Below are 23944 nucleotides of genomic sequence, written 5' to 3' on the forward strand. Positions count from 1 at the left end.
TAATTGCATAGGTGTATAAGTGATTTATTACATAAGTGTTTTACTGCTTCATAACCAGCATTCAGTAAATATTTCATTTGCTCAAAAGCAATACTCAAAAATAAAACCCCAAACCTCAACCCAGTATAAAAGTAAAAACCTGTTAAATTTTACCAAGGGTACACATAAGTGTTACTTATTTAATAAAACTTCACTGTACAAATGATTAAGTACATAGTTGATTTACTGTGTCAGTACTTTACTGTTTGGTGATTTGCAGTCAATAAACATTTCATTAGGTTAAAAAATAAAATCCAGCCCTAAACGGTTTGGCTCAGTGGATAGAGCGTCGGCCCTTGAACTCAAGGGTCCCAGGTTCGATTCCAGTCAAGGGCATGTACCTTGGTTGCGGGCACAACCCCAGTGGGGGGTGTGCAGGAAGCAGCTGATTGATGTTTCTCTCTCATCGATGTTTCTGTCTATCCCTGTCCCTTCCTCTCTGTAAAAAATCAATAAAATACATATTTTAAAAAATAAAAATAAAATAAAATAAAATCCAGCCCTGGCCGGTGTCGCTCAGGGGTTACAGCGTCAGCCTGCACACTGAGGGGTCGAGTCAAGGATTTGATTCCCAGTCAAGGGCATGCACCTGGGTTGCAGGTTTGATACTTGGCCCAGGTCGGGGCATATGCAGGAGGCAACTGATCGATGTGTCTCTCTCACATCCATGCTTCTCTCTGTCTCCCCCTCCCTCCCTCCTTTTCACTCTCTCTTAAAAAAAAAAAAAATCAATGGGAAAAAAAATAGTCTCCAGTGAGGATTAACAACATCAACAACAAAATCCAAAACCTCAATCAGTTATGAAAACACAAGCTAAAGTCTGTTAAATGCCATGGATTGTACATACATAAGTTACCACACCACTATCATTAAGTTCCCCACTTAGATTCTAAAATTAAAACCAACTAAGTAGACACAAGGGTGATAAAGGCAAGAGACCTGATTTCTTTCCAGCTGAACCAGGTTAAATACAGTGCTTCAAAGGCTGTCTGCTTAGCTGACCAGCTTTAAAATTCCAGCTGAAATGCTTGCAGGTAAACAGGAAACTATAGTTTCTGGGAGCCAGCCCTACTTCTCTGAGCTCTGTAACTAACATCCCCTGGTAGCTGAACCCACCTGGGCTATTCAAGGAACCTATTTGTGTCAACACACCATGTTTACTGTGAAGTTGTGATGCATTTAAGCATAAGGAAGAATGGAGAAGTGGACATCACAGGTGCCTGGCCTCACGGAGCATGCAATTTGACAGGCAGTGCCACCCATGAGCAACCATGGGTCAAAGTGATTGCTGTTTGGTCTAACAAGGCTATGACGGAGAGCGGTTCAGGCAGAGTTCTGAGTGTCCCTCTGCTTGATGACTGCAGTTAAATTTGTTAATCCTGGACGAGGTCTTGTCTCTGATTAATTCCAGTTCAGCAGCTTAACAAGAATGCATTTCTAAAATGTGATGTAATAGTAAGGGGAGCAGCACAAAGATGGGGGTGGGAACCCAGCTGACTTGACTCAGTGGTTGAGTGTCGACCTATGAACCAGGAGGTCTTGGCTCAATTCCCAGTCATGGCACATGCCTGGGTTGCAGGCTTGATCCCCAGCTGGGGGGCATGCAGGAGGCAGCTGATCAATGATTCTCTCTCATCACTGATGTGTTTTTTTTTCTCTCTCTCTCTCTCTGTCTCCCTTCTTCTCTGAAATCAATTAAAAAATATAAATACAAATATACTTTAAATTAAAAAAAAAATAAGATCGGGATGGGGGTGGATAGGAAACTTGCCCTGCTAAAGTAAGAGATTCATTGAAATTCAGCTCAACCCTTATTATTCATGAATTAATGCAACCTTTCCTGGAGACTAATATCCAACAGAATTTCAAATGTACCTAGCAATTGTACTTCTGGGAATTTATTCCACAGATGTGCATCCACAAGCACAGATACAGATATAAAGAATGCACACAGCAGCAATATTTGTAGGAAATAAAAACCAGGGAAAGAATCTAAATGACCAAAAACACAAAACTGGCTAATGAAAATACTGTGCAACTTTTTAAAAAAAATGTGGTGATGGTGTGTGCTTTTATGTTCACCTATGGTTAAGTCAAAAAAGAAAGTTATGTTTTCAAAGAATGCTATGCATGTATTATGTTGGTCATGCATAGAAGATCTTGAATGATACACAAGAAACTTAATAATGGTAACCCCTAAGTGGGACCTTCTAGTAGGGAGTGTTAATGTAAAAAAAAAGAACACACACACACACACATAAACACACACACGCGCGCGCACACACACACGCACGCACACACCATTCAAACCTGTAAAGAATTTTTGTGAGTTTATTCGAGCCAAACTGTTGACAACTGCTGTGAAGCAGAATCTCAACGTATTTGGGATAATGCTCCGGAGAATGACAGTTATTAACCTTGTTTTATGTATTACAATCAAAGGAGGAGACTCTCGTAAGTGGGTTACAGGAAATCCGTTGGTGACAGATTAGGGAGGCGGGAGAAAGCAAAGGTGGTAGGGGAACCTCTTTGGATAAAAAGCAAAATGACAGGCACATACTTCTTTTCCTGAGGTGGGAGTAGGATAGTTAACAGTCAACAATTAATAACAAAGAAGGCATTTGTGGTCTGTGTCGGAGCCCTCGTGCCTTTGGTTGTGGCCTGAGGGGTCCGGAAAAAGGGAAGTTACAAGTTACCCTGACATTTCACAGGTATGTTATTTTATTTTATTTTAAAAATATATTTTATTGATTTTTTTACAGAGAGGAAGAGAGAGGGGTAGAGAGTTAGAAACAGTGATCAGCTGCCTCCTGCATACCTCCTACTGGGGATGTGCCCGACACCAAGATACATGCCCTTGACCGGAATCGAACCTGGGACCTTTCAGTCCGCAGGCCAATGCTCTATCCACTGAGCCAAACCGGTTAGGGCCACAGGTATGTTATTTTAGATGCAAAAAGACAATAGGCTCAGTCAAGGTAAAGACTGACCTTTGTCAGGAAAGGCACAGGCTTAGGAAGTGAGTACCCACTATAAAATGCTTTCAGCTGAAGTTTTAATTTCAGACCATCCTTTGTGGTTTCTTTAGGTCTCTGAGTTTGCAAGACCGCCACGCAGGCCTCCCCTGAACTTGTCAGGTTAGCATGTGGTCTCTTTCCTCCACAGGAGGGAGGGCATTTTACATTCATCTTTACACGGTTCTGCACTGTTTGAATTTTTTTGGTTGTTCATGTATTACTTTTTTAAAAAATTGATTTCAGAGAGAAAGGGAGAGTGAGAGACAGAAACATCAATAATGAGATAGAATCATTGATCAGCTGCCTCCTGCACGCTTCACAGTGGGAATTGAGCCTTTAAGCCAGGTATGTGCCTTGACCGGGAATCGAACCGTGACCTCCTGGTTCATAGGGCAAAGCTTAACCACTGAGCCATGCCAGCCGGGCCATGTATTACTTTTGTAATTCAAACAAACCAAAATATTTTTTTAAATTTCAAAACCAACCTGCATGTTACTTCCTCTGTGAATTCCTATTACCAACACCACCCCTCCCAGCCTTCCCTCTTCATACCTAGCATCTCGTATTTATTATAATTATTAGCAGTCTGGTGGTGAGATAGCTTTCTAATTCATCCCTGAATAGGGTTCTGAAGAAAAAAGTAAAATTCAGCACTGGGCACATCTCCGAAACTGCTTATAAGGCAGCAATTAGTTTTTTTTGTGTGTTTTTTTGTGTGTGTGTGTGTGTTTAGGATATAATCTTTTGTTTGTTTGTTTTTATTTTTTGTATTATTATTATTTTTATTTAATTTCTTTATTGATTAAGGTATCACATATTTGTCCTCATCCCCCCATTCCCATCCCACACCCCTCCCCACGCATGCCCCCAATCCCCTGTTGTCTTTAACCACTGGTTAGGCTCATATGCATGCACACAAGTCCTTTGGTTGATCTCTCCCTTATATCCCCACCCTCCGCCACCCAGCAATTAGTTTTATAAATATTGTAAGCAAGCCCTCTGCACTTAACCAGTAGGATCCACTCAGCAGTAGGATCTTTCTACTGTCAGCCCCACCCCCAAATAAAGAAAGCTGTACCTTGGAGGGCTTGTACCCAAACAGCATTACAACAGCAACTTTAAAGTCCTCTCTGCTTAGATAGCCTTTGTTATCTTCATCGCATGCTTTGAATACCTAAAGAACATTAAATATCTTTAGTTCAGACCGAAACCGTTTGTTCTATTATTTTTATTACCAGCTTATATTACATTTGAACCTCCAAAATCTAAAACTCGGCCCACCAGTAGGCTCGGAAATGGAGTTTCATTATCCTACTTTTAATGCTCCAGAAATCTTAATGAATGGGCTAACATGTACCCCCTGGAGAGTTCCAACGACTTCATCGATAAACTGACACAAGTTAATTCCTTTAAACTCTTAGGATAATTTCAACCCAAAATTCGGTCCTAGAATCAAATCAGGAAGGTGAGTCAAAGGGGCTTGCTTTGAAAGGCGGGAAGAGATGCAGATTCCTTAGTGGACTGTGTAGCGGAGAAGGGAAAGGACTGACAAGTAGCCAGGACACAGGACAGAGAGGCAGAGCCTTGCAGCCTTAGGCTCAGCCATTAACAAAGTCACTTTGCAACGCGGCTCAGTCAGACCAAAGTGAGAGAGTTCCGAATCAAGTTAAAATCCGAGACACCTACTTCCACCCATTTCTTGTGTTCCGAAGGGCTGGCTTCCCACGTGCGTGGCCGGGCCCCGGCCTCGGAGAAAAACATCGCGACGGTCAAACCAGCGGCCTCGGTCGTCAGACCCCGACGAGGAGCTGCAGACCACCCGCCACGCACACGGCGGGTCTGGAAGCTGAAAGTGGCCGGGCACCTCCAATGTCTCCTCCCATTGGACGGCTCGTCCCGCAGTTCTATTGGCCAAAAGCTTTGTTTATAACGTTTCCCCGGAGCAGCCTATGGCGGAGAGGCTCCCAGGCCCGCCCCCAGCGCTAGGCTCCGCCCAGTCTGGCCCCCTTAACTCCACGCGCGCCGCTGGGGAGCTAGTTCACCCGGGTGCTGCTTCAATGATGCTTCTCATTCTCGGCCCCCACACCTCGCAATAAACTACTGTTGATCATTTTGATCTACAGCATTTGCTAACTATTATGAGACACACAAAAAAGAGTGTGAACGAAGCATAATAGGAACTGAACAAAAAGAACCCAAGTCCAGGATTCGCGTGCACATCAGCAAGTCACTGGGGTCGAGCCCGCCCGGGTCAGTTTCGTCCTCTCGGTAGCCCGAGCACCTAGCACGATGCCTGGCGCAAAGCAGACGAACCAAGTGAACCCTGAGGACATTTACGCAAGTTACTTCATTCAATCCCCAGGCGGAGGAGCTTGGTAGGAAAGAAACTCCGAGAATAAGTAGCATAAACAGCACTGAGCCCAAATTCCATAGCAAACATCCTTATTAAACACAAGGACTATGGAGAGGGTTGCGTTTTGCAAAGGAGTTTATCTTAGATCCTTTTCTTCTGGCAAATCAGGAAGATTAAAAACCGCGCGCGCGCGCACACACACGGGCACACAAGCACGGGTTTCAACTTAGAAACAGGCATTCGAGTCCGAGTCCGAGGGGGGCTCATTTAAGCTTTTATTTCACAACAGGTTTTACAGTGTGCGCCCCAGGCAAGCCCGCTTCTCCCGGGGGACAGGTCTCAGTCCTCAGCTGCCAGAAACCTCAGTTGGTCCTCTCTCTGCCTTTAAACATCTATCCACCACCACCAGCACCACCACCACCACCATCAGCCTCCAGCCCTGGGAGCCTGAAGTTGTCCGTGAGAATCCTTGTAAATAGGATGAGTTTTGCTAGTTAAGACAGAGGGAGGTAACAATTCTTTTTCTCCCTCCGATTTTTTGTTTTTGTTTTTGTTTGAGAGGAGTGGCCAGAAGGTGAGTGAAGACCTAGAGGCAGCCAGTCTCCCTCTCCTCCTCCTGGGAGAGCTCCAAGCTGCCCCTGTGGACACGGCGGACTTTAGGACCCAGCGGCGGGCGTCCCGGAAGTGGAAGGGGCCGAGCCACGGCCGCGAGGTGCGCGCTGGTCCCGGAGAGTTTGAACTGCGCGCAGGCGCCGGCGGCCGTGGCGGGGCGGGACCGAGTGGCTGCGGGCTCGGGAGCCTCGGGAGGCTGCAGGCGCTGGACCTGCGATCCTGCTCCTTCCGGCCTGGTCGCGGTGCGCGGGCCGCTCGGATCCCGGGAAGACGTGAGTGCGCGGCGGGGCTGGAAGCGGAGCATCTAGTAAAGACACGAGGTAGGGCCCCTGCTGGGCCTCGACTTCCTCCCGTAACTGTACCTCCTAGGCGCGAGCGGCAGGCGCTGCGACCCGAGTCCTGCGGGGAGAGGGGGCGTGAGGGCTCCCCCTGCTCGGATTCTTATCCCCCCTGCTCCCCGGAGTGGGTGGGTGGGTGGGTGGTGTGGGCTGTTAGGAGTAACAGCTGGGCGTGTGGAGCGTTCCCCCGATGCCAGGCACTTGACCTTTCTGTGCTCAGTTTCTCCATAAATGAATGGCACCTGTCGTGGTACTCTGTGTAGACTTGTGTGAAAGTGAAATAAGTTAGTCCCTGGTGAAGCCCTTCGAATTGTGCCTGGCCCGAGGTAAGCGCACAGAAAAGTTAGCAGCTGTCATTACTTCCCAAACGTACCCCGACTCCACTCGCTCCATCCCCACCGCCTCCATCCGCCTGCATCCCGATTCCATGCCGCAGCCCCTTCGCTTCGACTTCTGTCTCGCTCCAAACCGTTCTCCACCCAGACTTGTAAGGAACGGAATATTTTTTAAGGGGTCAGTCGGACCAAGGTGCTCCCTTGCTTATTAAAACCCTCCCAGGGGCGCCCCTTTGTTCTTAGAATAAAATCCAGTATCTTTAACACGCCCTGCTCCTTTTCCCCACCCCATACATCCTGGGCCATTGTATTCCTTGCCCAAGTCCTTCCCTCTGCTCTTGCAACGATTGCAGCCTCGTTCCCACCTCTGGGCCTTTGCAGGTTGGGTTTCCTTTACTTGGAATACAGCTTCACACCCCCCCCCCCCCCCCCCCCCCGCTGGTTCCTTTCATCCCTCAGGTCTCACTTAAATATTCCTTATTCAGAGTGTTCCAGAGAAAGGGCAGCTCTGATTCTGTCTCATGCCTGTAAGACGCAAGGAATGCCTGTAAAGATACCTTGGGGGGATTTTTGTTTTATTTTTGTGTTGGTCTCTTTCTTTCCCCCTGAAATAGAAGTTCTCCTAGGGCAGAACCCGTTTGTATGTTGTTAACTCTTAATTCCCAGGGCTTGGCACATAGTAGCTGTTCAGTAAGTATTTGTTGAATGAATGAACTCGGAGGTAGGTATGGTACCCCTTTTATAGAGGAGGAAACTGAGGTTCAGCAGTTAAGGAACCTGTATGAGTGCACCTTTACCTCCTACCGGCGGGCGGCAAACTGCGGCTCGCGAGCCACATGCAGCTCTTTGGCCCCTTGAGTGTGGCTCTTCCACAAAATACCACGGCCCCGGGCGAATCTATTTTGAAGAAGTGGCGTTAGAAGAAGTTTACGTTTAAAAAATGTGGCTCTCCAAAGAAATTTCAATCGTTGTACTGTTGATATTTGGCTCTGTGGACTAATGAGTTTGCCGACCACTGCCCTAGCAATGGCTGGGTTTGAAGCCGGGGCCCATGTTTGCCCACTACTGGCCTCACCTGGCCTCAGTTGAGGAGCCTTACTCCCAGGCCCTCCTGATGATCTGCAGGATCCATAAAGAGAAGCAGCTGGGAGCATTAAAGAACCCCCCAGCTGGGTGTAGTGTGGAGGGGGGAGAGGAGCTAGCAGCTTTAAGAGGAGTACTCATTTGCGTCCACAAATTGTTTAAATCCTTAATATAAAAGCTCTAACGTTTCAAGTTGGCAGTTGGGAGAATTTCTTTAGGTTTTCATCCTCCTTAGCATCAGTTTTCCTCTTGTCGGATAAAGAAAGTAGAAATTACCCAGTGTGGTTCACAAAATAAAAGTGTTTTTGCTTCAGCACAAGTTCTTTCTCTGCAGGATTTAGCAGTTTGATTTAGGGCCAGGCCAGTAAGATAATTACTAAGTTAGTTGGGTCCTCATGGAAGTACTTCTAGATAATGTAGAGACAGAATAGATCATTTGACACTGTCTTAAGGGCCTTGTTAAGATTTATGGTAAGTAGCTTATCTTTGGGGAAGTAAGAAATAATCACTAAAGTCCTTTGGGCTCCATGCTTCAGTGAGGAATAGCTGTGTAAGTTGCGATTTGACTAAAAAATTTGAGCATTCTCAGAATTACTCTTGAAATTCCTTAAATTGGCCTTAATCCCAGCGCGACCAGTTGGAAGCTTCAGGGTCAACAATGAACATTTTTGTTTTGTTTTGGACTTTGGCTCAACCCCCATCCAAGAACAAGGTCTAGATTGAAAGACTAAGGGAGAGGAGAGAGGGTGACCAGGACTTTTGCTGCCACTTTCTTTGCCAAATTCCATAGCCGATCCCGGTAATGTGCCTGAGAACACCTGCAAAGCAGCTGATGTTGGTTACGTGGCTCAGCGTCTGGTAGGTGTCAGTGCGCTGTACGTGTTCCAGCCGCTCACAGGGCAGGGAGTTCAAGAGCAGTAGAGGTAGTTTGCCAGTGGCCTGGGGAATCCTATCTAATATCCTCCTATCTAATAAAGAGGAGATATGCTAATTGACCATCACTCTGTCACAAAGATGGCTGCATCCACAGCTGAGGCCAAGTTCCCATAAGGAGCCTTAACGAGCAATCAGCAGGGACCTGAGGCTATGCCCTCCCCTGATCCCATGGGGCTTGACAGGGAACCTCAGGCTGCGCCCCCCCCACCCGGCAGGGCTTGACAGGGGACCTCAGGCTGTGCCCCCCACCCCAGGACCAGGCCAGGGGACCTGAGGCCCTGCCCCCTGACCGACGGGGCTTGACAGGGGACCTCAAGGTGCGCTTCCTGCCCTGGTGCTGGGCTAGGGGACCCTCAGGCTGCTCACCGGCACCAGCGCCAGGCCGGGGGACTTCAGGCCGCGCCCCCCACCAAGTGGGGCTTGACAGGGGACCTCAAGGTGCATCCCCAGTGCTGGGTCGGGGGAACTCAGGCCACACCCCCCGCCCAGCGGGGCTTGAGGGATCCTGAGGATGCACCCCCCTGCCAGTGGGGCTTGATGAGGGACCTGAGACTATGCCCCCCTCCCGGTGCTGGACCGGGGGACCTGAGGCTGTGCCCCCCTGCCTGGCAGGGCTTGATGGGGGACCTCAGGCCATGCCCCGCACCCAGCGAGGCTAGATGGGGGACCTCAAGGCACGCCCCCTGCCCTGGTCTGGTCTGGGGGACCTCAGGCCACGCCCCCCCCGTCCTGGCACCGGGCCAGGGGACCTGAGGCTACGCCCCCTGCCAGGCGGGGCTTGTCAAGGGTGGGACTGGCCGGGTCTGGATCTAGCCCAATGGCGGGGGGGGGGGGGGGGGGGGGGGCCCGCCGGGTCTAGGTCTCACACGATTTTGAGGCGTATGTGGGTGGGCGGGGACTTGACTCTGGGTCCCGTGGTGCGCCCCAGACTCTGACAGGAGGAAGGTTTTCATATACATTTTACTAATTTTCTTTCATCTCTGACACTTCTATTATAGAGAAAGGGCAAATAGCAATATTATTTCCTCTAATTAATCCCCTTTTAATGTGCATGGATTTCGTGCACCGGGCCACTAGTGGAAATAACGATATTTCGCCCTTTCATTTCCAGAAGAAGGAGAATGTCTCAGGAAGGTGATTATGGGAGATGGACGATATCCAGTAGCGATGAAAGTGAGGAGGAAAAGCCCAAACTGGACAAGCCGTCTACCTCTCTCCTCCATGCTGGGCAGGAAGCAGCCTGTGAGCCACGGTACACCTGTTCCGAGGCTCGGAAAGCCGCCCACAGGAGGAAGATGTCACCCCTGAAATTCAGCAACACAGATGGGGTTTCAGAAGTGTCACCTCCCAAGAAGCAGAAGAGCGGTTCCCAGGAAGAGCTGGGCTGGTGTCTCTCCAGCAGTGACGATGAGCTGCCACTGGAGACGCAGCTGACGGCGGCTGAGAAAGTGGCCGTCAAAGAGGAGAAAGGCGTCTCCCCTCCCCAAGACGGTGCTGCCCCAAGAGCTGGAAGTCATGGCTCTCCTGCCCGCCACACGCTCACAGAGGATGAAGACGAGTACGAAACGTCCGGGGAAGGCCAGGACATTTGGGACATGCTGGATAAAGGGAACCCCTTCCAATTCTACCTCACTAGAGTCTCAGGAATTAAGCCAAAGTATAACTCTGGAGCCCTCCACATCAAGGGTAAGTTCGTGGTGCTGGTGTCCGGAGTTGTCCCTGCACATGAGAGGGCCCCTCGGGTGAATCCACGAGGTTAGCTAGCATGGTCTCCAAGATGCTCATGGACTTAATCCCTCCCAGGAAAAAGAAAAAGAGCATTTGACAGCAAATGCAGGGGGTTGACAGCAAACTGTTCGCTTAGGAAATCAGAGGATGTTTCTCAGGCCCTGTAGAGCAATGCTTTGGAATATTTAGTGCAATGTTTAAAATTGTTTTTAACCGTTCACTTAAAGATCAAACTTGATCAATAACACTTTATTAATGAAGTAGCAAATATTTGACAACAGCAGTTCTCTTTAGTCCCTGGATCAGCAGTATCAGCATCACCTAAAACCTGTTATCAATGCATGTTCTCGGCCCCACCCGGATTCCCTGTGAGCAAGGCTCTGCAGCCTGTTTTAACTAACCCCGTAGGGAATTCGAATGCCCAGTCCAGTTTGAGAACCACTACTTGGAACCCTGGTTTTGGTTTCCGGTAAAGAAGCAAAAAGAGTATGCCAGCATGCAAATAGATGTTTCCGTTCTGAACCAAAAGATGGCCTTTGGTTGCTTTGATTATTCCCTGAGGTGTGTGTGACATATTGTTCTATACATATATTTGGTCTTCATCCCTGGCTATATTTGGTTTTTGTCCTAGAACAATTCCAAAGTAATTAAAGGGCAAAGAAGTATGTTTTGTTATTCGTAACAAGCCCCTTTCAGCCACACCTGGGTTTATGTTAATGAGGTGACTTTTGGAAAGCCCCTAAGAAGGCGGGGGGTGGGGGCTGATTGCCCAGTGAACCAACCATGTGATCAGAGTTGGAACTTTCAGCCTCATCCTTCACCTCCAGGGAGAGGGGAGGGACTGAAGGTTGAGTTAATCACCAATGGCCAATGATTTCATCACTCCAGCCTATGTATCTCTTCCACCTGGCTGTTCCAAGTTGTATCCTTTTATAATAAATCAGAAATCTAGTAAGCAAAAGTTCTGTGAGACTTTTCAGCAAATTATCGAATCCCAGGAGGGGATCATGGGAACCCCCAAGTTATAGTACAGGAGGTCTGGACTTGTGGTTGGCATCTGAGGTGGGGCAGTCTTGTGGGACTTGAGTCCTTAACCTGTGGGATCTGATGCTGACTCCAGGCTGAGGGTGTCCACCGCTTAGAGCTATGGGCACCTCTGTCCTCTCCTTCACAGGAAGCGAGTTAGTCCTGGGTTGGGGAGGTTTCTTGAGAGGGACTTGAAGGAGACGTGAGGGTGGTAAAAATTCAGAGGTCTGGAAAGAAGAACAGCATGCATCATTGTTGTTCTTATTGGCAGCTTCTAAAACAACGCTCATCCAGTATCGAAGTTGTAGCTTTTAATTTTGCATTGTATTTTATTGAAGAATACATAATAAGTATTATCAAACAGCACTGGGAAATTTTCTCTTGAATGTTAGGGAACTAAAGCCTGGCTTTGTAGTAATTTTTCAGTTCACAGTTTTCTTTTTTTGTTTTCTTTTCTTTAATATATTTTATTGATTTTTTACAGAGAGAAAGGGAGAGAGATAGAATTAGAAACATCGATGAGAGAGAAACATTGATCAGCTGCCTCCTGCACACCCCCTACTGGGGATGTGCCCGCAACCAAGGTACATGCCCTTGACTGGAATCGAACCTGGGACCCTTCAGTCCACAGGCCGACGCTCTATCCACTGAGCCAAACCAGCTAGGGCTGGTTCACAGTTTTCTAAGCTAAATTTTTGAGTATCAGTGACAAGTCAGTTGTGATTATTATTACTAGAGAATGTCTTTCAAAGTATGAATTATGTTTAAATGATTGATCTTCACAGATATTTTATCTCCTCTATTTGGGACACTTGTATCTTCAGCACAGGTGAGTTTGCGATTGTTTTTGTTTTTTGGATGGAAAGGGACAGATAAGTAAACAACTCCATGAGAAAATAGGAGTGAGTGATGGGGACCCGTGTCTCAGTCCTGTGCAGAGCCCCCGAGATGGCACCTGCCACAGCGCCAGCATGGAACGTGGATGCCACGACCAGTGGGCTCCTGGCTCAGGATTGGGCTACAGGGACTGGCTGAGAAGTCACTTTAAAAATTTCCGCCCCAGGGACTTCTTTTGGGAACACTGATAATCTCATGGCACTCGGGTGCGACCCCCAAAGAGCTGTGGGTGGAGAGTGAAAGCCAAGTCACGTTTGATTTACAAAAGCAAGACATTTCCTGCACCTGCCCAAAAAAAGTGACGGAAAGTTATGGCTACCTTCTTTCTGCATGTGTGGTTGCTCCTGCCCGACGGAGCCGGTCCCTTTGTGTTGACAAATCACCTCAGTGCTCCAGAGGGTCAAGTAAATGGTCAGAAAAAAAGGTCACTTCCCTGAAGAAAGCAAAGCTCTCTGTGCCTTCATGTTTGGCTTGGCCTCACAATTCTTGGTCTCCAGATAAAACCTCGGGGTGAGCGAGTCACTCTGTCCAGGAAGAGGGTTGAGGACTACTCAGGTGTGGGGAGGAGCCCCCATGGGTAAGTCCAGTGCAGAACCTGGGGGGTTAAGTTGTAATCGTTGTAGGCCTAGTGAACATCCAGTCCCAGATGCCTGTTTGCAAAGCTGGCTCCTAAGTTGGGCTGAAAGTGGATGGTCTCTTCTAAAAGTCCTTTTCGTAATCACTGAGGGGGAAAGGGATACATTTATAAGCCCCTTTGTTTGAATTAATCAGAGAGGCCTCAGAAATAGCAAATACAGATGCCGCCAAGCACACAGGCATAATTGCCTGGAACCTGCTTTCTCACACGCTCCTCCAATGATTGAGACCCCCTGGGCCATGCGTTCCCTTCAAGGTGTATCGCAGGTTTGTTTATGAGTATTGTGGCAGAACTGTCTGGGCTGATAAATGAAACATGTAGTTCATCATTATTTTAGAGTTTCTTTCCATCAGACAACCACCCAGCTCTCCGTATATGCTGCCTGGATAAGTCACCCGTGACTGACTTGCTTTTCTTTCCCCCATCTAGTTTAACTACTGTTTTGACGTGGACTGGCTCGTAAGACAGTATCCACGAGAGTTCAGGTGAGTCCCCGGGACCATAGATGGCATTAAAACACAAGATCTGTGCTTCTCAGGCAGCTGCCGGCCATTTTTGTTGAACGTCTTTTGAAACCATCCTGATCATACAAACATTGGGGAAAACAGCATTTTTTTTTTCTATTCTAGTTAATCACATGTATTCCTTATACAGATTTGACCATATCTTCCATTTCTCTGTCCAGAAGTAGATCAGGACAACTTCTATCCCACATAAGAGAACTTTATGTCTGGTGTTATGAAGGAAAAGATCACTGCCCCCCCCCCCCCCCCCATCCCACCGCCCAGCCCTGTGAGCATGCCCACACGTGGCCAGCGTGCCATGCATTACTTAGCACATCAACACTGTGCTGAGAATCGCTTTCTAAATGATTCTCCTTGTAGTTTGAGTCAATAAAGGGGTCCCAGGGCCTCCCCTTACCCAGGTGATGGAGGTGATGGATTCCAGTCTGTCTCCTGGAGTTCAAAAGCCTGGGGTCCAGCAATACAGACTGAATAGCATCACACAGTGACGTGCGCCGTCCTGGTTTCTAACACGTTTACATGGCAGGCTCCATAACAGCAAGTCAGGCCGAGGAAAGCACACGCGGGAAGAACGATTGTCAGGTCCTCAGAGTCCTGGGTTCATTTAGGAACCAGATGGTGGAAACCATCATTAACGGTAGATGAAATGCCATTGAAATTTCCCAGGGCGCTGGCACTCAAGGGCTTGTGTTTGACCTGTGACCCATAGCATTCATTTTAGCTGCATGTGACAGAAAGCCCAAAATAACGGCCGCTTAAACAAGAAAGAAAACGTTTTTCCAATCTAAGATGTCCACAAGGTAGACATTTAAGGTCTGGATTGGGGCCGTCATGGTTCTCAGAGAATTAGCCCTCCCGTCTTCCTGTCCACCTGGCGCTCCGGGTCCCCGGTCTGTGTTCCAGGTGGCAGGAAGGAGAAAGGGGAGGAGGATGAGACGGCCACGTCCCAGCTGTGTCCCCTCTGAGCGGCCTTCCTGAAGCCCCACTGAACACCTGAGGCAGTCACAGGACGATGGCTGGCTCTGAAAGAGGCCGTAAAGGAAGTCTGGCTGAGCACACCCTGTCTGAGTGAGGTCGGGATTTGTTAGGAAAGGAGAGAACGGACATCGGGAGGCAGCCAGCCGTCTGCGCGGGCTTCTGGCCACAGACGTCCCTGTTTGTGGCACTGGCACCTTTTTGTTATTCGTCCCTTTGCTTCTCAAAGACCTTGAAACCGAATTGCCACACGTTTTAAGTGTTGCCGAAGTATAGACCACAACTCCTTGTGTATCTGTTACGGGTTGAATTGTCTCACCCCAAAAAGGATCTGTTGGAGTTCTAACCCCCAGTACCTCAGAATGTGACTTATTTGGAAATAGGTTTTTTGGGGGGTGGATAATCAAATCAAAATGAGGTCATTAAGGTGGGTTTACTCTAATGTGACTGGTGTCCTCATAAGAAAGAGACATTTGGACACAGACACATACAGAGCAAAGACACAGGGAGAACACCGCCCAGAAGCTAGGACAGGCCTGGAGCAGGCCCTTCCCTCCCAGCCCCCACGGGAACCAACCCTGCAGACACCTTGATCTCAGCCTTCTTGTTTCCGGAACCAAGAGACAAAATGTCCTGTGGTCTGAGCCCCCTGGTTTGTGGTACTTTATTATCTCCCCCCCCGCCCCGCCCCCAACAGACTTGTCCGGTACCCCCTGGACTCTCAGTAACTGGTCAGGGGACAGAAGGGTCCTGCCTTCCCACACCCACTCGTTGCTCAGTGCACATGGGGAACGCCAGTCATCGGGAGCTGTAAGGAGGAGGAAGGACCTAAATGTCAAGTTAAGGCAACATCCAGAATTGACAGAAATTCTGATCGTAGAGGTTGTACTGCCTTATGTCGTCATTCAGATACTGCCCATGGAGGGGTTTTCCAGAAAAACGGAACCAATGGGAGATACAGTATATGGAGATTTATTATGGGCAGTTGGCTCAAGAGGAAGAGAACAAATTCTCCCTCCACCTTTGTTTCTACCTTGGGCTGTCAGCGGACTGGATGAGGCCCCCCACATTGGAGTCCACCCATTCAAAGGCCCATCTCATCCAGAAACACCCTCACAGACACACCCAGAATGATGTTTTATATGAACACCCCTTGGCCTAGTCAAGTTGACACATAAAATGAACCATCTCAACAGCCTTTTGGTGACAGTTTATGGGACCAATAAATTTGAAGGCATTAATGCAGACTTCAACTTCTGTCAGTAATGGTTAATCTCTTATTTTTAAGAAAGTCCTGATGATCTGATAACACTAATTATTCTCTGCCCTGTTTTTCTAGTTGTAAAATAGAAAAAAGTTGTGAAGGTGTGGTTTCTTAGTTTTATTTGAACTAACACGTTATAAAGTTCTTGGGGATTAGGTAGCTAGGTGCTTGTACCGGAAGTGCATTTTCTATAATGTTTCTTTTTAGTTGCATGTTGCCCTTCTCATATGGTAGAGAATCATTCTGCACCGTGATTGATACATGTGGAAGTAGCTACCTTTGTTCATCTTGCTTGATTGTTCCTTGAATAAAAATCCAATTTTTGTTTTGTTGGGTGTGCTTGCAAAGGTATATTGACTTCTAAGGATTATCTCGCTTTGAATTAACTGGAGAAGATCATAATTCCCTTAAAAGCCTTTTAATCTATTCCTGAAGAGTATTCTCTTTTTTAAAATAGATTTTTAATTGATTTCAGAGAGGAAGGGAAAAGAGAGAGAGATAGAAACATCAATGATGAGAGAGAATCATTGATTGGCTGCCTCATGCACACCCCACACTGGGGATAAAGCCCGTAACCCGGGCATGTGCCCTGACCGGGAATGGAACTGTGACCACTGGTTCCTAGGTCAATGCTCAATCACTGAGCCACTCCAGCCAGGCCTGAAGAGTCTTCTCATGTTGTCCTTTAGGAATTAAAAAATACAGCATTTTTTGTGTGTGTGTGTGTGTGTGTGTGTGTGTTGTTTTTTTTTGTTGTTGTTTTTTTTAAATACAGCATTTTCAGTGTAACTTGGGCTCTGTTTCATTGAAATAGAACCACCTTTAATGAGTCTGCATGCTGCTGTGGACCTGGGCCTGTTCACTCTTGTATCCTCGAGTCTAGTGCAGTACCTAGCACACAGTAGGAGCTTGGTGAATGTAGGCCTGGCAAGGTCCCAACAGCAGGGAAAGAAAAGAGCATCACACTCTACAACGGTAATGTTGTGTCTTTAATCCGTCTGAATTTAAACATAGTAACACAGGTAACTATGTGCCCTTTGGGACCAAAGAAGATAATTCATTACTCAAGGGCTTGCTTGAGTCACAACCCCTCTGAGTCGAAGTGGAGCTTCAGGATCGGACCCCCTGACCCCCTTGTCACGGTAACTGGTCAATGAAGATTAACTGACCTGTTCTGTTAGCCCGGGACTCAGTCTCCACAAAGGCCAGAGCACGTGTGGGGTGATAGAGAAGCTGGCATTCCCTCACCAGGCAGCAGTCCAGCTCTGTGAATGATGTATTTCACATACTTCTGGCCTCTTCAGGAAGAAGCCAATCCTGCTGGTGCATGGCGATAAACGAGAAGCTAAGGCTCACCTGCACGCCGAGGCCAAGCCTTATGAGAACATTTCCCTCTGCCAGGTAAGCTGCTGTTGCCGTTATGCTTGGTCTGAGAGTTGGAAGGGAATTTAGACATTTCATCTTTCTACCTGCCGAGTGCAGGAATCCTCCGGAGGCTCCAGCATCCCCAACAGATGTTGTCTAACTTTGGCTTGAATGCTTCCTGAGGTAGCCCTTGTGGTTAGAAAGATTTTTCTTGATGTTGACCTCTTATCTCTGTATTAGAGTTCTTCAGGGAAACAACCTATGGGAAACATACACATCTCTGTATGTGCGGGGGCTGCTGGCAAGTCCAAAATCCAGGGAAGAACAGATGTTGCCGTTTGAGTCCACAGGCAGTCTGGAGACTCAATTTTCTCTTCCTTGAAGGAGTGGGTCTTTTTTTCTCTTGAGGCCTTCAACTGATTGGATAAGGCCCCCTACATTGTGGAGGGTAATCTGTTTTAATCTAAAAAGTACTTTTCACAGCAACAGCTGACCAAATATCTGGATGTTGTGGCCTAGCTAAGCTGACATAAAATTACCCATCACAATCTTCCTCTTTGTGACTTCCACACATCAGTCCTAATTTTTCCTCTGGAGCACATACAGTAATTCTCCCCCTAGCATGTGTCGGTGGTTCTTACGTTTGAAGATATCTCCCTTAGTTGTCTCACGTTGTTCAATTGTATTGGATATACCATGGATCCCCTGTGTCTCCCCAACTTCCAGACCTCCTCTGGTTGCCTCTAGTCAGCCAGCATGCCTCTCAAAACCTGGCTGTGACTCAACCACTGCACTTAATATAGTTGGAATTTGAAAGCATCCCTTTTTCCAATATATCTTTAGCTCACTTCTACACAGATAAACCTTTGCTTAGCCATTGCCTAAAATCCAATGTTTTTGCTTTTGCTTGCCCAAGCAGAGGAGATTAAACTGCAGTAGGATAGCTCTCATCAAACTAAAGAAAGAACACAGTGATTAAATCAATAGAAATCGTGTTTTTCAAAGACTACCTGTCCTGAGAAGTTTAGGAGACATTGTGGCATGCCTGATGGCGTGCTCCAGACCGGCCACTAGAGGGCAGAACGAGCCGCAGTCTTTCAAACCTTGTGCAAAGAGCTGTTCCGAAGCTCCCAGATGTAGTCCGAGGTACAGAAGGATTGTGGCCCCATTCTGGCCTATTGAAATACCTTTATGCCTTGCCTGTAAGATGAATTACTGATGTTGACGTCAGTCAAAGAATCTGTGTATGCTAACACTTCTATTCTGTACATGTGGGGCCAGAGGTCGGAGATTGAGGCCCGGGTTCTGTCCCAGCTCTGCACACCCGAACCATGTCATCCTGGGCTCATTGATGAACCTCGTTAAGCCTAAGTCCTCCATGTTAAGTGGACTGTTAATGCTGTTCTTCATTGGGTTGTTGTACAGGATGTGGTGCATTTGCACCAAAAAGCGCCCATTGGATATTATCTGTTCAAGTTACTATCATCCTTGATTTTGTGCTTAGACTTGCCCCAGATCACACAACTTATAACAAAACAACTCAAAAGCCAAGTCTCTTGACCACTGCCTTTTCCCAGCTAAATATCAATTTTCAGAGTGGCAGTCTTCATTCTAATTTTGTCATTTTAAAGACATCAAATACAGTTCCCTGTTCTCTCTTCTGTGGCCAGACCACACAAATGCATGCTGGTCTGTGAGCGCCCCACATGCTGAGTGTGAGAGGATAGTGGATGGGCCACCTGTCCAGTCCGGGGCCTGTGTCCTCACCTGTGTGTTCAGTTGCTTATTACTGCCTCCAGCAAGCGGATCCACCCACCTGTCCTGTGGTTGGTGGGCGGGACTTGTGGCAGTACTGCCGGCACAGGCCCCTTTCCTACGCACTTGGAACACTTCCTCTCATTCACTCCTAACAACTCCGAATCCCCTAATAGCACCATCATTTTAAAGAGGAGTGAGATTCATCTTAGATTTAAGTATTTTTCAAAGTCATGCAACGTTATGAAGCTAGGATTTGCACGTTCCTAACTGCTATTTTGACGTTTCTATTTTAACTCTTTCCTAGCCTACATCTGGGGCACAGTCTGTTTAACCAAGGTCTTGCTATACTAGGTGTTAGGTAAAATGTTTTACTTCTCCACTTATGCCCCATTTATACGTGAAGATATCATTTTGTAACAAAGTGGATTTAATATATTCTTTATTTTCAGTACTTGTTATGTTATTAATGTAAGAAAACTTCTGTTTTAACATCACAACACAAGTCTTTCTGATGCCACCACACTCAGTGTTTTTTGAATACGCGCTGAAAACTTTTTGCAGTTGTTAATTTCTGTGTAAGCCAAATTTCTCATTTTAAAACTTTGCAAACGCTCATTTGTTTTTATTAGTTTTTGACAACTAAAGAAATTAGGCTTTTTAACTTCTAATTGCTATAATTAAAAGTGCAGAAAGTATTGAATTATTCTGGGTAACTTTTTAAAAAATATGCATTTTTAAAAACAAGCCTTACTGGATATTATAAAAGCTGTATTGTTTATCAAAGGCTTGTCCACTAGAGGGCAGTAAAAGCAATTAAAGAAAAAAGAGAGAAAAAAAAAACCTGAACCGTTTCTAATTTAATTTCCAATAGGTAGGGGTATTGAGTGTTTGTTTTTGTTTTAATAAGTGACTTGACTTCTTTTTCATCCTAGGCAAAGTTGGATATTGCATTTGGAACACACCACACGTAAGCAATTTTTATGAACGGGGGAGAGGGTATGCTTTTAATAGAGCAAAGGATGCTATTCAGAAAGGCCCTTGGAGGAGTTCAGGTGTGATGGTTTTGGGGGGGCGGGGGTGGAATGCTATCAGTAAGGAAGTAGAGGAAGTGGGGTTGTTTTCTAACAGCCTGAAGCTACAGTACTTGCAACACAAAAGCCTGAATCTCTGGTGCCGTTTCTGCTTTTCTGTTCAGGACATTCGCTGTAGGAGAATAGATACTGTGGTGTGTGGTCCGTGGTTATGAGTGACTGTATGTGTGTCAGTAATGCGCTGTGGATTCCACTATGTTAAAGAGAGTCTTGTGATTTTTATAAGATTCTCAGCTGCATCAAATAGAGAATATTGTTAGGTCAGCTCCATCCTGTGATTGAAAATAAAACAAAACTATTTTACAAAAAGTTGTCAACTCAAGAGGCTGATATCTGTCCCTGCGCAAGACAGCTCAGAAATTTCTTCTAGAATGCTCTTCTGAAGCCTTGCCAACCAGACAGGAAGAACTTGTGTTACTTCCTACTTGGCACGTTGCGCCGATGTCCGCTGGTCTCCTGCTTTAGGTTAGTCCTTCCGCTGTTTTTGCTGAGCCCTTTTACGTCATTGGTTCTGCAAATGAAAATAAGGACTAGACATGGTTGTCCCTATTTCAGCCTTTTGTTTATAAAGCACGTTTCTCTGGGAAGGATTTGTGACGTGAACGTGACCGAGCCTCATCTGTCTTCTAGACCAGTAGTGGAAATGGGTAGCTGGCAGGTTCCGGCATGTTCCTTCGGCGTCTGTCTGTAGGGCAAAAGGGAGTCTCTAGGAGGGAGCGTGAGTCCTTCTGTGATCACTGGTTTCCCGATATTACAGTGCCCTGAAATGAGGGCATACGTTCGTCTTTCTCTCTGTCCACTTAAAACTATATTGTCCAGTTTGCTTTAAGAAAAAGGAACCAGAGCTGAAAGAGTTGAGCCATTTCGTAAAGGCGACCTACCGACCCTACGTTATCTGCCCTTAGATGCTCTTGAGTAAATGTTGCAGCATTTACCGGCCATCCCTAATGGGAAGCTTCGGTCTAATAGAGGACAGGGTCTGAGGGCTGTTGAGAGAGGACTCAGGCACCGCAGGATCAGTTACTGTTTGTGTCACACTGAGCTCACAGGATGCTAATTCAGGCAGAGGATACAGAGTGGCATTGTATAAGGCGGCTCAGCATCTTCCCTAGACCCCCAGTGCCAGGCTCCTGTGCCGGCCACGCCTTCTGTGCCAGCATTTCATGGGCAATCGCCCTGTATTCCACATGCCAGCAAGTAGTCCTGGAGCCTGTGCCTTTGTCCAGGAGGGGCTGAGTGTGCTGGGCCTGGCCAGGGTTTGACACACGGATGTTCAGTTGAGCCTTCATTGCATAGACCAGAGGCCCCAAGCAGAGAAGCAGTGTTCCCTGGACCAGTGCTGGGGACAGGAATTTTTGTTTGCTTGCTGCTCAGGTGGACTCATTGTTTCCTGTGGTCCATCCTGCCCTCCCCAACACACAAACCACTTGGCAAATTTATTCCTCCTTCTCCCCCTCCTCCCCCCAGATTCTCCCTTAAATGCCTAAGGGAGTAATTAGGACCTTTCCCACCCACATAGTATGTGTAGTTTGCATTTTGTTAAAATGACAGTGTCTTGTAGGAGATTGCACTCATATCTTGCAATCACTGTCCATTGCTCCTTTTAAAATGGTTTAAGAGTTATTCATTAAATATCTATTCTTCACACACAGCTCTGGAGATATAATGGGTTTGGGACATGATGGGTTTTGTTCTTGCCGCTTTTAGTCTTTTGGTCAGAGAGGCAGACAAACACATGAGTTAGAAAAGGAGGAAAGCCTTGCAGCCCATGGTGAAGGGGTGTAAACCGCCTCCCCGTGGGGCAGAGGGGAGCGGCCGCGGTAAGTAGGAAGTGGCTTGGAGATGGTGCTCAGGTTAGCAGGCATGTGTGGGCTCTGTGCAGAGCAGCTGGAAATGACCAGAAGCAGCTGTCCTGCAGGAGCCCATAGTCCGCGAGGCTCGTTAAGCGTGCTCTCTCAGTGTTTCTGAAGGACGTCATACAGTTCCGGGGTGTCTCTCACAAGGCGTTAGAATTCTAAAGCGTCGCGGTTTCCCCAGAACTAGGAGCCAGGTTAGCTCGCCTGGCCCTGAGAATCGCAGGCGGGAGGGAGGGAGCCAGAGCAGCTCCACGTCCAGTCCCTGTCTAACGGGAGCCGGTGAACTAACGGACTGACCACAGGATGGCAGGGCAGGCCCCTTCCCACTCCCTTCCGCATCCTCACCCAGATCACGCCATGCCCCCTCGCCCACTCCTACCCCTGGCATGGTGAGACCTGCGACCCCGTGCCCATCCCTGCGGAAGCCACGCGCAGTGAGAGGACGATCCGCATGTCTGATCCAAACAAGCTCTTCCTCTGGCTCGTTCTGTGACCACCGTCTCCCAGCCACAGGTGGTGCGGGTGCAGTGGGAGACGGCGCCCGCTCTGGGTTACCGTGGGCACTGCGTGCTGGCATCCCGTGGAGCCTCTAGGGTGGTGCCTGGCACGCAGGCCCTTCACAGGAACAGCTGCAGATTTAGGACGTGTCCCTTTGGCTGCCCCCACAGCTCAGTAGGCAACATGCAGGTCAGCGTTCTTCGAGGGAGACCCCATTTCTTACTCTTTTTATCCATTTTAAATTGTGACTTAATTGGCATGTGCCATTTTGTCTCTGAAAGGATGCAAGCGACTTCCCCTGGATCCGTCCGGTTCTGTTTGCGGGACTCACTGACATTCGTGCGTGATTTCTCTGATCATTGGTGCTTAATGGGAATATCTGTAAAACTCGTATCATGGATTCATAGCTGGCTTATTCTTAATGGCAGTCAGCTGCTAGTTTGGTAACGGTGACATAAATTTGCCCAGATTTCAGGGTGCACATGTCATACATGGGAAGATTGGCCCACCAGCTGTCATTTCTGCAGCTCTGCATTTATTTACCGTTTGCCAGCTCATGTCACGTTCTCAGTGTGGCAGGAGCTAAATCTCATTCTCTGTCCTTACGATCTTTTCCACATCTTTTTATGCTGGCTCCATGCTGTCCAAACAGTGTCCATGTTGTTTATTTTTCCCCTGTGTGAACTGACCTACGCCAGTAAACATGAAGTAGCATTTTGGCCTCAATAGAAATAAAAAGTCAGGGCAGCGTTAGTGCCTTGAGGAGTGAGTCTCTGGTTGGGTAGAGAGAGCGCTTAGATTCCTGGAATAATTAGAAAACAAGCAGCAAGCTACAAGTCATCCAACAGCAGATGACGAATGAAAGGAAGGCGTTGAAGGATGAGTGGGAGTGCACAGGCGAGAGTGTTTACACCCACCTAAGTGCACGTTGTACCTCACCTCACAGCAACCCTGTGAGGCAAGAAGGGCTTCATCCTTCACGTTACACGTGTGAAAAAAAAGCAACAAAACAAAACAAGGTTCAGGGACATGGAATGACTGAGGGATGTTAAATGGCTTAGGGTCGTATGGCTTCTCCCTGGTGGAGACTGGAGCTTAGGTCTTGCAACTTCAGATGGAAAGCTCTTATTTCTCCAGTATTCCCTCCCTCTCACTGTTGTTAAAGTAAGAGAAGTGTGTTTGATGACTGGAGGCGTGGGGCAGCCCCGTGGGAAAGAGAGGACTCAACAGGACTGATTTGAATTAATGGAGAAGAAAAAGGGAAGACGGACCTCAAGCCCAGGTGCACTGGTGACAAGTGTGGCATCTATGGAGCATGAAGATGAAGCCTCTTTCACACTCTTTTTAAATTGCAACCCACAATAAGAAATACATTTGAGCCCAGCCAGTGTGGCTCAGTGGTTGAGCATCAACCCATGAACCAGGAGGTCATGGTTCAATTCCAGTCAAGGCACATGCCCAGGACGAGAGCTCGATTACCAGAAGGGGCGTGCAGGAGACAGCCAATCAGTGATTCTCTCTCATCATTGATGTTTCTCTCTCCCTCTCTGAAATCAATAAAAATATACTTAAAAAAGAAAAAAAGTACATTTGACCTTTCAGTCTACCACAT

At 47.4% G+C, this 23944-nt stretch overlaps 2 protein-coding genes across 11 annotated transcripts in view; one reads left to right on the forward strand and one right to left on the reverse strand.

Moving 5' to 3' along the window:
- EFCAB11 (EF-hand calcium binding domain 11) overlaps window positions 1-4898 on the reverse strand; it is a 138729-nt gene extending 133831 nt beyond the window's left edge. For 7 of the 8 annotated variants that reach the window (XM_079767926.1, XM_079767932.1, XM_079767927.1 and 4 more), the window contains exons 1-2: window positions 4743-4898; window positions 4135-4230 (exon numbers count right to left, since the gene is read on the reverse strand). In XM_079767926.1, the coding sequence (XP_079624052.1) occupies window positions 4135-4230; window positions 4743-4817 (171 nt within the window). In that variant the 5' untranslated portion in view covers window positions 4818-4898. The remainder of the gene's footprint in view (window positions 1-4134; window positions 4231-4742) is intronic. The other variant, XM_079767930.1, reaches the window with a different exon arrangement.
- A 1256-nt stretch (window positions 4899-6154) lies between these two features.
- The window catches only part of TDP1 (tyrosyl-DNA phosphodiesterase 1), a 51613-nt gene continuing 33823 nt past the window's right edge, over window positions 6155-23944 (forward strand). For all 3 annotated transcript variants that reach the window (XR_013813398.1, XM_079768506.1, XM_079768507.1), the window contains exons 1-6: window positions 6155-6341; window positions 9825-10399; window positions 12253-12296; window positions 13431-13486; window positions 17069-17165; window positions 19820-19854. Coding sequence is in view for 2 of the 3 variants with exons in the window: in XM_079768506.1 (XP_079624632.1) it covers window positions 9835-10399; window positions 12253-12296; window positions 13431-13486; window positions 17069-17165; window positions 19820-19854 (797 nt within the window). In the remaining variant the exon portion in view is untranslated. The remainder of the gene's footprint in view (window positions 6342-9824; window positions 10400-12252; window positions 12297-13430; window positions 13487-17068; window positions 17166-19819; window positions 19855-23944) is intronic.

Source organism: Cnephaeus nilssonii (genome assembly GCF_951640355.1).
Source record: "Cnephaeus nilssonii genome assembly, chromosome: 4".
NCBI lineage: Eukaryota > Metazoa > Chordata > Mammalia > Chiroptera > Vespertilionidae > Cnephaeus > Cnephaeus nilssonii.